At 46.5% G+C, this 17,084-nt stretch overlaps 1 protein-coding gene across 1 annotated transcript in view; it reads right to left on the bottom strand.

Moving 5' to 3' along the window:
- The window catches only part of LOC119184934 (phospholipid-transporting ATPase ABCA3-like), a 113,239-nt gene that overhangs the window by 66,856 nt on the left and 29,299 nt on the right, over nucleotides 1-17,084 (bottom strand). Inside the window, exons 3-5 of the mRNA XM_075867654.1 lie at nucleotides 13,951-14,258; nucleotides 11,453-11,704; nucleotides 3,504-3,810 (exon numbers count right to left, since the gene is read on the bottom strand). Of these exons, the coding sequence (XP_075723769.1) occupies nucleotides 3,504-3,810; nucleotides 11,453-11,704; nucleotides 13,951-14,258 (867 nt within the window). The remainder of the gene's footprint in view (nucleotides 1-3,503; nucleotides 3,811-11,452; nucleotides 11,705-13,950; nucleotides 14,259-17,084) is intronic.

Raw genomic sequence — 17,084 nt, forward strand, 5'->3', positions numbered from 1 at the left:
AGTACTACTGTGACCATACCTTCAGCATTACAAGCAAAAACCTTGAAGGTCAGTTGGCCACCAGCGCAGCTATTTCCTTCAAACTTGCGCCACTTGTGCTAGCTGTAATTTTTTCTATAAAAGGAGGGACAATGCACGTACGTTCTAAGTTTACTTGGAAACGCGGTATTTCGAGAAAAAAATAGTACTACAAGCGAAAAATTCTAAAAAAAGGCAGGCTGAGTGCCAACGCTAACGAAGCATGAATTAGCAACGTTTTATATTGAAGTGTTAAGTCGTGTTACTCAGAAAACCTACCGCAGCAATTCCTTCTAAGCATTTCCCATATGCACTGACACTCTTCAATTTATTTCCTTGAAGTAATGTTCCTAACTAGTCGCTAACGCACAATGCCCCGCTAAAAAATGTAGTGATGGTACATAGCTGGATATGTTGCCAGAAAGGGAATTTAGATGGTTCAGATACAATGACAAAATATATAAAGCAAACTAATTTTCTGCATGCAAACTAATTACTCCATGCATTTAGCAACAAATTAAACTGCTTTAGAGCAATTCTACTGTAGCCAATGTAAGTGATAGCCACTTTTCGTTGAAACTTGATAATCATTTACTTTTAAAAATATGCTCAAATTACCAGCCAAAAACTACCGATGTCATACTGCAGTCATATTTCGGAGCCTGAAAGTTATGGCATAGCACTTAGTAGTGACGGCTTTCACAACGTGTTATTCGAACAACGTGCATAGTAAGCTCTTGATTATACAAAAATTCCACCTTATGCTGCCTTCGATTGAACTGCTCTTTTCATTTAATGGAAGGAAAGTGGGCTCCTGTGGGGATGTGGTTCAAGCTGCTGCCACACGCGCGAAGACGCTCAGCCCCAGTGACCACGTTTTCACGTATCACGCGCTCATGCAGATTACCTGGTAGCATTGAGCTCAGTGCATCTAAACTTATACCAGGAACTCATTATTCAAACTCGCATTATATCTATGTCATTATTTCAGATGTGCCAATTATAGCACCTTTAAATTTATTGATGAGTATGTGATTATTTGGTATGCCATATAGGTTGCGTACAATTTACGCGATGAACACCAAGTACTGGCAATAGAATTGTTCTTGATGGACAATGTCGCTTGACATGAAGGGAGGGATCTCAATTCCGTATATTAAACGGTAGCGTTAAAGAAATCATATCGCAGAAATTCTAGCGCCGGGGTCGGTTGTGGGAAAAAATACCTTGCCCGTCATCAAATATATTGAGAAAAGTCAAATAAAACAAAAAATATAAATTTGCCGGCCCTTTGTGAGGATTGAACCCACCTGGGTCGTTTGTGGGACAGGTAAATGTTCTACCGCACAGCCACGTATCTGCTTTAAAAAAACTGCAGGTACCTCCTGCTAGTTGGAAATTCTGTGAAAGTATTTTACAAGATGTATAAATGCTTTCTGTACACAGGATTCATAATTCAACATGCAATGTCGCATTAATGTTGCATGGTTCAAGCGTATAACTTTCCATCGGGTGTCAGAACATGTGATTATTATAACGACTTCGTGCTGTAAAGTCGGCGAGCCATTAGAAAGGTCCACAGGCTACTGGACGTTTTCCCTTAAGACTACGTATCGGGTGCATAGCCAGTTCAAAGACATTTCACCTGCACAATTGCTTGTAGTTTAAGGTATTCTACCCATTACACACAATACAGCCATATGCGAAAGCTGCACTAGCGCAAGTAAATTATAGCATTATCGATTACCTAGTAGCGATCTCCAATTTAAACTTCCTATTATTACCATGCAATGAAAAAGCATAGCCCAAGCCCTCCTTACAAGTCGTGAACCAGCAAAGCTAAAACATGTGGCCATGGTGTTTAGCAGTGGGATCAAACCGACGTAGCCCTGAAGCCTTTCACAATTATTGATAGACTGTCATGTACAGTTTGACGTCCCAAAACCGCCATATGCTTATTAGAGAAGCCGTATTGGTGGGCTCCGAAAATTTCCACTACTCGGGGTTCTTTAACGTGCAGCCAAATCTGAGCACATGGGCCTACAGCGTTTCACCTCCATCGAAAATGCAGCCGCTGCAACAGGGATTCGATCTCGCGACCTGAGGGTCAGGAGCCGAGTACCTTGGCCACTAGACCACCATGGCGGGGCTATCACAATTATTCGTTGCATGATCGTTCGAGGTTGCACACCCGTCTGCCTTGCGTTTACCACAATGCTCATTTCACGTGCAGCACGTATACCTTGCATGATCCCGGTCATTCAGAACTGTAATGAGCGGTTAAGTCCGTTCTACAAAGCGTCAATCACAGTGGTTGCTTTCGAACCACAGGCGGTCACAGACTTCGCCTGTGACTGCAGTGGTCACAGACGACAGCTGCAGAAACTACCAGCGAACGCGTGCCCGCAATCACCACATTGGCGCCGCTACTTCGCGTTGGTGCAAGCGTTTGACATGGCAAGGTAACTCGGTTGTGTGGTTCTGCAGCATCCGCCGGCCACCAGCGCTTGCATTCCCGTTCGCGATTTAGAGCGGCTTGAAAAATTGCCGAATCATGGGTACACGCAGTTTCTGCCAGCACTCGGACTCCCTGGCCTGTTCTTGTGCCCGGAATGCACCATCGGCCCGTCGGCACCATCGGCCAATCGTGCCGCCATCTACGTGCTTAGAAGCCACGTTGCAAGATACAAAGAAATTGTATCTTACACCATGTTAGAGGCCATACTCTCTAATTCTGCAGGCAATAATAATAGTCATGTGTTCTTAATTAGGAATCAAATATGGCGATGTAATGTAACAAGCGACCTTGATAAAATATCGGATCATCACTTAAGAAACGGCAAATCGTCTACAAACCCACGATAGAGGGTATCATAGGAAATGAAAAGCGGCGCACATAGGGGCACCTCTTCTATACACTCGATGGTGTCGTGCCCTTCGCGCGTGATGCCGGAATCTGCTTCCTACAAAGCAATATGGTGCGGTTTAGGCCATATTCAAAATCGTTAACACCTTCTTATAAACACAATTTCCGCTGCGGGACGGCTTCATGCTCTCCCATATTAGTGTACCAAGTACTCTAAATCATTAACCACTCTTTTTAAACACTCAAGTATCTCCCATCACTTACTCAGACATTAAGAACCACGCGACGGCTTTGAACTCTCTCATAGTAGAGTATACCTTGTGCTCTAAATCGCTACCCACTTTTCCTAAGCACAATTCTTGGCCGCCGTGACGGCTTTGGGCTATTCCATAGTAGAGTACCAGGTACTCTGAATTGTTAGCCACTTTCTTCTAAACGCGCGCACTACCTCGAGTAAAAACATTCCTTCAACTCGGAGGCTCTCGTTATCCCAATACCCGTTCTTCAGGCCCCTATAAAAGCCCTTCGAAAATGGCAGAATGTAGCACAAGAAAATATAGAAGCTAGTTCGCGAGTCAAAAAGTCCGCATGAAAAGAAAAAAAGAAGCTTTGTTCGCACCGGACGTTTTCTCCTCGCTGAGTCTAGCAACGAAGACGGCGAACGGAACCAGCATTCCGACGCAGAACCGCGTCAGTACGAGCGCGTAGTTCTTGGTGTCCTTGTGCTCTATGTAGGTCGGGTACGGGAATCGCTGTAGGTGCACGGGCCGCATCCGGCTCGTGGTGCGATTGTGCCTAATTGACTGGTACTCGAGGTGCCGCTGCTGCAGGGCGCCCATGATGGGCAGCAGCGTGTTCACCTCGGGGAAGCGCTCCTCTTTCGAGGGCCCCTCGGGTTGCGACACAAGGCGTTGCGGATAGTTGACCTGCGGACAAAGTGCAGAAACCGTTTAAAACCCGCTTGTAGACAGGTACGCAGAACAAAAAATGTAACAATATTTGCAGAAGGTCTAACGCTCTCCGATAAAAATATGCATACAGCGCAAGTCTCTCATGACTTTATCTTAAGGGGACCAAGACTAAATGTTTCTTGATGTATTTTTTACGGTGTGATATAAATATCACTCTTAGCAGTGTTTATAGCTGCGGCAGGTATCATCAAAAGAACGTAGTTGCTTGAGAGGCTCTAAACGCAGCTGTACCTTTGCTCCAGCAACGTTGAGAATTTATAGAGACGCCACCAGCCCTTCTCGCAATTTGTGAAAGCTGTCGTCGTTCTGCTTTCGCTGGAGTTCCTGTAACTAGGCTTGACCATCATGATTTCGAATTTCCGACTGTTTTCAAAAACAACAAGCTATTACGTTGAGACGACATGACATCATACACCTCTGTATAGCTACATGCTTCGTGCACCTGTGTCATGTCTGGCATGTCCCGGGGTTGCTGCTGTCTCAGTACACGAACCAAGCTAAACCATCGAAAACATCTGGTCATGCCGAGTAGCAGTGCACGTCGTTTCTGAGACGAAGTGTAGGTGGCCAAACTACGTCACTCCAAAATCTTGCTTGATATGTGGGGTTTAACGTGCCAAAAGCATCATATGATAATGAGAGACGCCGTAGTGGTGAGCTAAGAATATTTCGACCACCTAGGGTTCTTCGACGTGCACCCACATCTGAGCACACGGGCCTACAACATTTCCGCCTCCATCGGAAATACAGCCGCCGCAGCCGGTATTCAATCCCACGACCTGCTGGTCAGCAGCCGAGTACCTTAGCCACTAGACCACTGCAGTTGGGCCACTCCGAAATCTTAGCGACCTGGAAATTGCGTGCATGGTTGCATGAGCATGCTGAAATGTAGCTCAAGACGCGCTGACGATTATAGGGTCATTACGTCACACGAAGGAAGTGCTACTTTAATGCATAATGGTAACGCATGTTTATATTGACATTTTTGTGGAGTAACATGTTTTGGTATAACAAAACAAACAATATTTGAATGAATACTATTGACAAAAATTGGCAGATCCCACGTACGGTGGAAATCGACGATATGCGCAGCACGAATAGGAAATGTTAATATGTCACTTTAAAATCAGCACAACGTTACGAGGTGGAGGTAATGATGCGTACATGACTTCCGTGTCGTGATTATCATGTTTGGATGTGTCGTATACATTCGTCATCTAATCACGCCACGTGATACCAAAGTTAGTATATGTGGAGCTAGCGAAACGGCCGCGTGCACGCAATGAGCGTGGCATGTTGTCATGTTCTTACATCACACGCGTGTAAGTATTATTTTTTTTGCACCAGTCATATATATCGTCATCCATTGACGTCACGTAACACCAAATTTGGTATATCTGGAGCTAGGAAAACGGCCGCGAGCGCATCATGAAGAGCCCAATATAAGTGTTGCCGCGCACGCACGCTGGGCATAGCGACGCTACGTTAGCGAAACGCGAGCATTCTATATAGTCAGACGCCAGGTGCGACCAGCGTCTATTGGCGCGGTGTGACGGCAACGGGCGCGAAACGCGACGTGCTGCATTTGGCGCCGATGCGCTACCCAGACTAAGGTCCCTAGATGAAACAAGGTAGCGTCACTCATTGTTCTCGAGCCGTCTTCCTAACTCTCTCGATTACTCCTCTTTTTCTCTGCCATCCGCGTCTGTAATTGGTGCATTACTTGCCCGTGATCTTGCAAATGGCTGGTGGTGTTATTTATTATTATGCAAAAGGTTCAAAACGAGTACGCATGCGCATATGGCTCCCGCCGGATTCTCGCCATGACCAAAGCATAGAGAAAGAAGAAGACAAGAGCAGACACTCCGCAAAACCTGGCCTCAGGATGTGCGTCACGACTACGTAACGAACTAGTGCTCCCACCAAACTTCAGAGGGCGCAAGCGCAAAAAAACACAGTTATAATCAATGCAACAGAATTGTTTTCACAAATTAATAATTACACGCCCAAATTTGGTATGTTCTTTATACATAAAAACGATTTATTCAACACACCTTACGCGATTATTTTTCTTCAGCCGTACTGTCATAAACACCACCTACCCAGCGACAAGCCCATGCATGACTGACGGCGAGAAGCATTCGTCGCTTTCGTCAACGTCGGCTGCGTCGGCGTTTTCAAGCGTGAGATAACAGGTGAGGCACGTTTTCAAGCGAAGCTTGTTGAATGACATGTTGTTGGTCTTGTTGGGTCATTTTTTCAGAAAACGGTTACGCCTGCGCGAAAAAGACACCATGCAACAAACATAGAAAGATGCACACACACACGTTGCGCTTCGTGTGTGCGAGTTTGTTTCTTACGTGGCGTCTCATTCACGCAGTTGTAACCTTTTTCTGAAGCTTGTAAGGACTGGGAGGTTCGCTAAAAAGAAAGTTTGTGGCTCTATGCGGCGGTTAGACGGGAACATTGTGCAACGTATGCAGTATAGCAAAGGCGGCACGGCGTCAAGCCGAGGCGACGCGTGCTGCGTCTGCCACGGACGCGAGCGTCTGTGCGCTGAGCTTAGCTGGGCAGCTAGGTCATAGGCTCGGTGGCTCGGTGCAAAATATTGAGAATAGTTCGCTGGGCCTCGCATGCTTCACGACGCGTTTCCCGAAGGCTCGGAACACGAATAATTCTTGGTGTGCCGGAGGCAAATCTGGACTAGCCAAGTGGCCATCATCTTCGTTTCTTCGCTAGCCTTGTGCCACTAGTGCAAGCTGCCCACAAATTTTTTTACGTTTCCAATATGATTTTACCGCACAAATTTCAACTACGATTTTTCTTCCCAATTTACTGCTGATACTGCGTACGCACGAAGGTGTTCTAAAGTTTCCAGGCCGCGATACCATTGCATTACAAGGGATAGCGGCCTGGAAACTTCTGATCTTTGTTCGTGGTCTTGACGTATATCTTTGTAAGTCAGAGTTTTATGGGTCAGAGATGTATCACTGGTTTTGTATTGTGCGTCGATTAGGTAATCATTCAAAGGGGTTTGCTGGTACACTTATGACGTGCACATATCTTTTTCGTAATTTGACAGCGAGGCATCCACTTACTAACATTTTCAGACCACGCTGACGCCATGCCGTCCGGCGGTCCAAGCTACGGCAGCTACTGCTGTGTATCGTGGTGCTTCAACAATGGCAGAACCCACAAGAAGCCTTGGACGAGTTTCTTCCGCGTACCACGGGACGGCAGGTGTGTTAAAGCTTTTGTATGGTTTGCATGTCTGAAGGCTTACTGTTCGTACTTGCTAAGTGAGGGTAACAATAAAAAATCACTATTCAAGCACTTCCCCTTTCAGCTGATAGTTCATTGCCAATGCAGGATGAAAGCATGGATGCAATATGCTGGACGCGATGATCTCCTGAGTAAGCCGGCCAGCCTATTGTACGCAACGTACAGGGTTTGTAGCGACCATTTTACTGCTCAAAGTTTCATGGACCCTGGGCACACAAGGCTTACAAGAATGGCTGTTCCCAGCGTGCAACCAGCTGCACCATGTAAGTGATTGACTGAAACTCAAATATGTGCAATAGCAGCCACTTGTATTGAATCAGTGGCGACAGTTAACCGTGAAGATCTTCGTAGCCGATGGAGAAACCGCTGCGCGTGCGGATAGGAATCGTTATGTGGCCGTTGCGGTCTCTGAGCGAGGTACAGTAATGTCGGCATGCTCTGTCAAGGCAACCTCCCCAGCAATAGCTGAACAGGTATCCATCGCACTAGGGCTTTTGGATTCATCCCGTGTTCAGATCTACTCTGATTCCCGTTCGGCGGTTAGAGCCTTTGCCTCTGGCAGGGTCTCCCCACCTGTTGCTAGAATTCTCAGAGGTAGGACCATCACTCCACACGAGATCATTTGGTTCCCGGCCCATATGGGCTCCACGATCAGCGGCATCACCAACTCCAACGAATTGGCCCACGCCCGGGCGCGAGGACTTGCCTTCCGCGCGGGGCTTCACGGCCCTGGCACGTTGGACCGCTCCGCCCCGCCCGGGGCCGATCCTCTGGATGGGGGTGCGGCTGATCGAGGGTCGCGGGACGTTCTAGCGACATTTAACGAAGTCACTTCACATTATCGTTTGAGTCGTAGGGTCTTTCCTCCACCCCATTCGCATCTTACCAGAGGACAAGAAGTCACGCTCAGACTACTACAGACAGGGGTTTACCCCTGCCCAGCTAATGTATCTATTTATATGGATATATCTCCTGACTGCCCGGACTGTGGGTGTGTGTGTACATTTGAGCACATGATGTGGGACTGCCCCCACATACCCAAGGAACTCAAGGCGCAAATCATCCCAAGACAAGGGTTTTATTCCGCCATCAAAAGTACGGATCGTCACCGTCAGCTTCGGGCAATCCAAGGGGCCCACGATGCCGCAGGCAGGTACTCCCTGCCTGTTCCAACGTGGGAGCGGCCCGCAGGGGCGTCGGGGTAAAACCCGACTCTCCTCCCTCGGTGTACAATAAAGTTATCTATCTATCTATCTATCTATTTCGTTCCATTTTGTTTCATTTACATCTATTCACCGTAGCAACATAACCCAAACATTCGCTTTTGGATGAAAGTTTTAAACCTTCTAGGGGGCACTTCAGGAACATAGGCGAAAAGGAAAGGGGAAGGTGTCGCTACCTTGGAAACTGGTTTCATCTAGGGACCTTAACCCAGACAACAGTACGTCTCCCTCTTTTCATGACGGAGTGACGCCGGATGCGCTGAAACGCGCACGCGTCAAAGCAACGCCGAGCGGAGCACGCCTGCGAGTATATGGCAGGACCGGTGCCTGGCGAGGCACCGTCGGCGTGACGCGAAGAAACGAATGCCATTAAGCACGCGCACCGCGCCACGTTGCCATGTACTGGCGCCTTCACTGTGACATGTTGTCAAGTTCTCACATGACACGCATTTAATGATTATCATGTTTGCACCAGTCACACACCTTCGTCATCCATTCACGTACTGTTATACCATATGTGGTACATGTGACGCCAGCGAAACAGCCGCGAGTGCATCATGAGCGTGGCATGCAGTCACGTTGTTACATGACACGCATGTCATGATTTTCATGTTAGGGTCTGTCTCTTGTGTTCACCGGACTGTCATGTCATACCATACCAGTTTTTGCAATATGCCTGGTGAACGAAACTACCACTACTGCAGGATCATGACATGTTATTAATGACATTATTGACGTACATGTCATGATTTTAATGTTCTGACTACTCAAATATGATCGTCATTTTCATGTTATGCCATACCAAGTTTCGTATTGATATCAATATCAAAACGGCCAGGAGAACTAAATGTTGTAGATAGATAGATAGATAGATAGATAGATAGATAGATAGATAGATAGATAGATAGATAGATAGATAGATAGATAGATAGATAGATAGATAGATAGATAGATAGATAGATAGATAGATAGATAGATGCTTAAAGTGTCCGAAGTTCGCCAAGAAACTCTTCGCATATAAAGTTGTTGCCACGTACGGCAGTCCTTGGCCACGTGGTCCGGAGACATGAGATCGTTCATGATTTGCCGCAAGAAACACCACAGGTCCTTTTTCATGGCTTTCAAAGAATAGATAAACATACAAAGCACCCTTTCATGAAAAAGAAAAAAAAACAGGGTTCATTTGAGTCAATGCGGCGTAAAATCTTCACATCCGTGAGGTCACCTCAGTTGAGGTTCTGGGATCTTGTCAGTCCCTTTAAATCCAACGTGCTCCGGTGAATATGAATTTACATCTCCTGCTCGCACTCTCCGCCCAGCAAATGTAGTGGGACATGACGGTGATCATATTCCCCATCACTTACGACTGATGTTTCCTCGGAGCTCAAGCTTTGATATAGGAGTTGCTTGTCTTGTCACAGAGGTAAGCTGTGGCGCGAAGTGAAAAGGAAACTGACAAAAAGTGAAGTACGAACTGGAACTAAATTGAAATAGGAGACCGGGAGTAAAAACCAAAACTGAGCGCAGGAAGTCAATTTATCACTAGAAAGTAATTTTTTAGGCAGCAGCAGCAAAAGTCACCTGAACTAGCTGCGGTTCACGATGAAAGATTATTCCACATTATAATACAGCGCCGAATTCCGTCATTTTACTTGCTGCTTAACTCTTTGACGACATCGCTTTGTAACGGTTTGTTCTGATACGACCAAACGAAAGATCGCGAAACAAATCCGTACATTTTCTGGTTTTCAACACTCATCACCGGTCTCTGTCGTTTTGTTGTCTATTCTCTCGTTGTGTTCCAGGCCACCCTGATTATTTTAATTATGATTTTATAACTTGGAAACCAGAATAATGTAAGGTGTGAGTTCATTTTACTATCGCCACGACAGGTCCGCGCCAGGTGTTTCTAAGCGACTGTGGCGCACAATCTGTGCCATCAAAAGATGTGCAGTTGCTGAGTGAAAGTCATAAAACAGATGTTACTTGACATCAAACAGATTTCACATTGCAACGTTTGCATCGTTATCGCGAAATATAGTGTGCTGGATGTGAACCTTGTGAAGTTGCTTTTTTAGGGCACGCAAACTGACTTTACTGCACCAATTCAAATGGTCTCAAAAATTGCCGCTTCCTCTTTCGATCATAAGACGTTGCCATTCAGAAGTTCTAGGTGTAGCTAGCTGAATTTCAATCTGAACTTACCGTTCCTGCGGAAGTTCAAGCGTACCTCTAAATCCATTTAATAATAAAATGACCCTCACGCGGTACACGCCAGTTCCTGCTAGACACCTTGATTAAGACCTATTTTACTCGAGGTAACTACAAATCAGTGAGCAATAATCGCCAACATTGTATACAACGTCATATCGGAGTACGGAAGTAGGGCGGCAGCATCACACAAAAAGACCGCCTTCAAAATACACTCAGTGCTGATTTGGCGATCGAAGCCCGAGGGGACCCAACAAGTGGAAAGCTCTGAGGGCGCAGTGTAATTAGCCTTTAGGCTTTCTGGTGATTATCAAAAATAAATCACTACGTGCGCACTCTTTGTTTTCGTTTTTTTTCTGCGCCTTGGTCGAGCTGATTGTACCATGCAGCACATTTACAGCACTCAAAATATTTTGGAGAACGCCACTGTAAGAAACTCCAGAATGATTTTATCCGCCCAGTGGTCATAGACATTCACGCATATTTAATACGTCGGTGTTCTTTCACTTTGGCGCCATCGACTGCGAAATGGCGAGGCAACGTGACGCCCTTCATACTTAGCAACCACTAGAGCTTCATGGCAATTACACACCTCCCAGTTTTCACTAGTGACTCCCTACTGGTATTCTTCCCAGCTTTAACTTGATACTAACATCGTGAATCATGCAGTGGGTGACTAGAGCTGGTTACACCAGTACATTCTACGGAACATTGCATACACAACGATGGCAGAAGACCGGTTGGAGGTTATCTGAGACAGCTATCGCAGTAATGATGTTTCTTTATGATCTTGCTGTCCGAAGCTTCGTCCCACTTCCTTACTATTACTTCGTTAGTGTTATGCGCGTGCTTGAATCTGTCGTGGCATCTCGTGTACTTACGCGCACGTCGAATGGTAGCCGACCTCCGAAAAAGTTGACGTGCAGGCTGACTGGCACGCTGTCTCGGTCCCCTGGAGCCACGTCCGTATACAGCAGCGCCACCGTGTGCACAGGCGTGCCGTTTTGGAGGCGCATGGCTGCCACGAGCTCCTTTTCGGTCGTGAAGCCAGTCAAGTGGACCACCCGCAGATCCGCCATGGCATCATGTGTTAATCTCGCAAGGTACCTGTTCTCTACGGGCGCGAAGTACACCTGAAGGCCCGTGAGCAAAGTGCAAATGAGTACGGAACATGCAAGCAATTATGATTTAAGTGAACAATATTGGGTATTTATGCCTCAACAATTAATGACGTGCCTTTCTATATACATAGCAAAGTGCGGGGCCTGTACGGGCCGCACCACACAGTCAAGTCAACCAGGACAGGACGATGCTTGATTGTCTCTAAAAATTTTCGTAAACGCTCGTTCTTACTTTCGCGTTGAATATAGCGTCATTCTCAATTATTTAATTATCAGTGATTTTAAGTTAATGTATTAGATTCAACTCACATCACCTCCAAAGGCACCTTAACGGACAGCAACGTTATGGTTGTAAGCAGGGTTGTGTGGTGCAATGCCATGGAGCAAGAATGCTTACGTCGTTCCCGAAGGTGACGTGTAGCCAATGAATGTCATGCTGGTGTTGTGGTAATTTTGACTGCGGAGTTTCTGTGGTGGGCTGTAAAGTGGTTCTAATGCTGACCAAAGGGCTAAAATAACGTCTGCGTGCAACTTCGCCAACAGGCAATGATGGAGCCAACATATTTATATCTCCACAATATGGCGCAGAGTCTTATGTTTAGGTATTGCAGAGTTGTCAGGGAGCATAATGAGAAAAAAAGAGGCAGAGAAAGTAATGCACTCTCATATTTTGTTGATATCGTCTCATCATGGGTGAGAACATTGCACATTATCATGGCGCTGTGGAAAAAGGCAAGGTCTGCTTTCAAAAGAACAGACGTTCGAACGCCGTCCTCATCACAAAAAACGGCGGTTTCTGCTCGTTTCCACACTACGATACCCTCTGTCGTTGGGTTGGTTTTTGTTCATGACAGTATCAATTACTAGGAAGCTTGGGCAATTTCAGCCGTGGCCATGATGTTCTGCCTGAAGGCTTTTAAAAACGGGGTTTAACAAAGTGCAAGCATCTTTCCAAGTATAGTAAAACTTCTTTTAGTGTCATCACCAAGTTCATTATCGTCCAATTGTGCAGAAAATTATACCATACTGCGGCGATTACGTGTTTATTAAACGTATCAGAAAAAGTTAACAGTCTTAGTTTCTTCCAGCATTTCATATGCGAGTTGCTGTCTAATCTAACTCGGATGGGCACTATATGGTAATTAGGACGAGTTGGTTGTTAATTTTGTTTTATAAAACAGTGCGTTATGAAGCGAAGGACATCTCAGGAGCTGGGTTTATATGCTCCAAGGCATGTGAGTGCCTGTCCTGTACATTCATTTTCTCGTTGTTTGTTTGGTAACGCGCTGTCTTATCAAAGCTCGAATACGTGCTCTTGGTCCATAATCACACTAGTAAATAAAAGTAAGACGCAGAGAAAAAAAGTCTATATCATGTCGTCGCTCGAACTAACTAGTCCTCTTTCGAATACTGCGCAATGGTGGATGCCGTTACTTCATTGGTTCTGATGTAAACCTGGTCACCTGATTTCTCCTTTTCGACTTTTCTTTGTAACCTCCATCTGTTGTGTCGTGCCGTGTTTCGAGTTTACTATATGAGTGCTACAGAGCACAGATCTCTCGACGTGCTTACCTGTCGCAGTCAAGCGAACTGTGTGGTGACTTCAGCCTTCGACAACTAATTTTTCGAGTATATACTGTCGAAACAAGTCATGGTGATTTGTTGTTGTTTTTTTAGCTCAGAAATGTTGCGATACAGTGTACGCGTTGGCAGAGCTTCCCTTCTTTATATCAAAGCATATTGAAGTAACAGCGATGGGTGCTTTTATGGACGCTGTAACGTTCTGCAGTGCGGCCGGCTTCTCTGGTGGAGGTGCTTGGAGGGAGTAAAGGCCGAAGCAGTTATACGTGAGAGTCCATTCAAGACGCGATAGCACGTTCAGTACGGAGGGCTTAGGTACTCTCCACAATACTGTACTAGGAATGAACTATATCGGGAAAGGTGCTGCTATCTACGCCATGATATGCAATGGGTTGGTGCAATTCCTGCCCTTATCGATTCACACCGCAATATACAAAAAGGAGGAAACACTCGTTTCGTGAGAACTGGCTAACCTCCCTGTCATTCCTCTTTCAATCCTCCTCATCCTCCTCCTCCTCATTTAAGAAACCAAAATGGCGGTGCCCATGTGTTTTACGTAAAAATAATCTGTAGCACCTCGTCATTCTTACAACTGCTCAACCACCGTGCTCGAATATATTCTATGAAATCGAGATACACCGTAGAAGTGTACTGGAGACTAACGTATACGTTCCCACCTGGGTGATCTGTGCCATGTCGGGCTGCGTGTTCCAGTAGGTATAGGTGCTGATGGGCCGAAAGTAGGTGTCGCCTCTGCGCACTAGGGGTTCAACAACCACGGCGTCGTCCTGGATGCCCAGCAGCAGCACCACCATCAGCACAATCTCGAGCAGCGTGGTGGTGTAGTGGCGCTGCATGCGCTTTATGTAGATATTCTTCCACAGCACCATCAGAAGCTGGCGCCAGGGAGATGCGCTGTGATGGAGCGCCTCTGAGGCCGCACACTCGGGGCTACCCGCTTTAACATCGCCAGCTGCATTGGCACCTGCAATAGTACGGGCCACTGCTGTGAGGTATACGTGACAATGAGTCCTAAGTTATTGCCTTTTGAAGCGCTTTATAAGACTTCTTTGATCGTAATGGTGCTGAACAACGAACAACCTTTATTGGAAAGGCGTTGTGTTGCGTCGGAATATTCGCTTTTGGTTTTGTTCATCGCACGCCCACAGGACATCACGTAGTTGAGCTAGGTGTAGCGTGTATTGTGTGGCTGTGGCAAAAATAGCAGCCGCCTTGCCTGAAAAAGAGACATTTGCCTCGATTCCTTCCAAGCTGTGTCTGCCGATATCCTTCGCGAGCGCGCTGCTCCTGTGTTCGAACATCCAATGTCCTTTATGCGACAACAGGAGTGGCATTTCAATACAGTAAACGATATTCCACTGTAGCTTTCGACAAAAAAATAAAGCTTCCAATGTCGCACGCGGCAATTCGCCCAAACGTGTCATTCCTCACACAACACCCGCATTGAAAGCAGCGCAAATATTGTTTTTTTAGCCATAGCGCACACCTTTATGTCTGTGGAAATATCTGAGAAACATATTTTATAGCCTATTTCAGCAATGCTGGCTCTGTACTGTCGCCTCATAATTATGAAACGCCTGGTGAGTAGGATATGAAAAGTCCGGAGCGGCACCGTCTCGGTGACCGAAGCACGCTAGCTGATCGCCTCTGTGACTAATGTAATGGTCCGGCTATTTTTAGATTTGTAACGCTTTTGTAGTTTTTTCGACGACACATGACTTGTATTTGTTGTGTGCGCCGGGTAGACAGGAGCTACTTATACCCCTGTCACACGTAGCAACTTAAGTGCGCTTTCAGCGAGTACATTTAGCTGCTGCGAGTGTCATTTGCGCACTGTAACACGAGCAAGTTTAGTTTTACTCGCTGCAAAGTACCCTTGCTGGCAAGTGCGTTCCCTAAGGCTCAGTTCACTGTGACGGCTGCTATGAAGTGGGTAGCCTCGGTATACCATTGGCTTGTACAGAAAGACGCTGTTGCCTAAAGCAGCGCTCATAATATATTTAAACCAGTGTTTTTTATGATGGATATTGCTGTGCATAAAATAAGTCATAAAATACAAAGATAAGCTCGCTACTTTCCCCGTGGGGCTGTTTCCAGCCACACCCGCTAGGGGGATGCGGAAGCACATGCACAGCAATGGCTGCGTCCGTCACGTTGTTTACTTCCAGATGCACTTGCACATGTGTAGGTGAGGTGTTCTCTAGTAATTTAAGATGACATGTACCACAGGTGCTACTTCCACGAAGACAACGTGGTCTGAAGATGATACGCAGGTGCGAAAATAACAAATATACCTTGTGCTACAAATCTGGCAATCGCCACTGCCATCATTTTCTAAGTGCACTTCGATTTCTCGTGTAGCAGCGAACCGCCAAAATGACTCTTCGTGAGCGTAAGTACACTCGCACAAAGTGCACCTAAGGTGCCACGTGTGACAGGGGTATTAGTCTGAGTTAATGTAGAAGTATGTACCAACTGGCCCAGCATTCCACTTTATTAGCCTAAGTTCTTGCGGAGGAACTCACTTTTTACCATGTGGTCGCTGACTGACCCACAAAAATTACCATTCGTTTCTGAATCACCGAGCCTTCAAGGATTAATTGACTTGAAAGTAAATTGGCCTTCATTTTGTCAATTTTATGCTCCGATATCATAAATATCAGGCATGACTGCCAATTTTATTTTTCAAACATTTTCAGAAGTGCTTCATTGGAAAAGGTCTGTTTCATCGCGAAGGTGAAGCAATAAATGCGATAGTGACAAATCGGAATGTCACGCTAATCACGGCAAGCAACTCGGAACTAGCAGTGCGCTGCTCAAGCACAACGAGTGCGCGAAAAGAACACACATGGGCTGACCACCAACTGCAAACTGTCACAGTTTAGTACTTAAACCGCTCTCCTGAAGCACAAAAAAACGCACAGGTACACAAAAGACAACCGATAAATATCCCCGGTTAGAGTTCCTGCTTTGTGTTTCAGCAGAACGCTCTTTTGGCAGAAGTGGCCACTGCTGCGAATTAACCATCGTTTGCTACGTAACGTCAATGCAAACTTTCTAGGGAAAACTGTTGTGTTCTGGGGTTTCGGTTTCAATTTGACATGTGAGGATGCCAGGGGGCGCCGCTCTGGCATCCGGGAATTCAAGGCGACTGTAAAATAAAACGAGTGTGTGTTAGGTAGCCGTGGAGTGCGGTTGTGTGCTTTTCTTTCGGCGCTTGGCGCCAACCCGCATGTTCGGGCTGGTCGATGTCCCCGCCGGCCGCGTACGTCTCCGTCAGCCGTCTTCTTCTTCTTCTGCTTCGTCGGGACCAGCCAGCCCCCAACACAGCAATGGCGACGAGAATGGGATGTAAGAACCCTTTTCGTTCTCCGTGTTCTTTTTCTTGCTTCTAATGGACCTACCCGGCTAACCCTAGACGCTCTTTATTCCCTGCAAGGTGGCTACTGCGTGCTGCGTCGCTTCATTTCTTCATTCAGCTACGCCGCCTCTGCCTTCATCTTCAAATAGTGTACTGGCGTCATTTTCTTCTCGTTTGCACCTCTCCATTCTTATTGCTTGAAATGGCGTCTCCCATTCCACCTCCCCTATTTCTTCTTTCGCCCGGAGACCCGCCACTTCCGTGGGCGGACTGGAAGTTGGTGTTTCAAGCCTACGCAGACGCGGTCGGGGAGGAGGCCGGCCAGCCCGAGCGTCGCAAGGCCCTGCTGCTCAACGCGTTGGGCCCTGCTGGGTTAAAGCTTTTCTATACTTTGGAAGCCACCAACGCGTCGCCGACGCCAGCGTCGGG

The sequence above is a fragment of the Rhipicephalus microplus genome, chromosome 1 (assembly GCF_043290135.1).
Source record: "Rhipicephalus microplus isolate Deutch F79 chromosome 1, USDA_Rmic, whole genome shotgun sequence".
Taxonomy (NCBI): domain Eukaryota; kingdom Metazoa; phylum Arthropoda; class Arachnida; order Ixodida; family Ixodidae; genus Rhipicephalus; species Rhipicephalus microplus.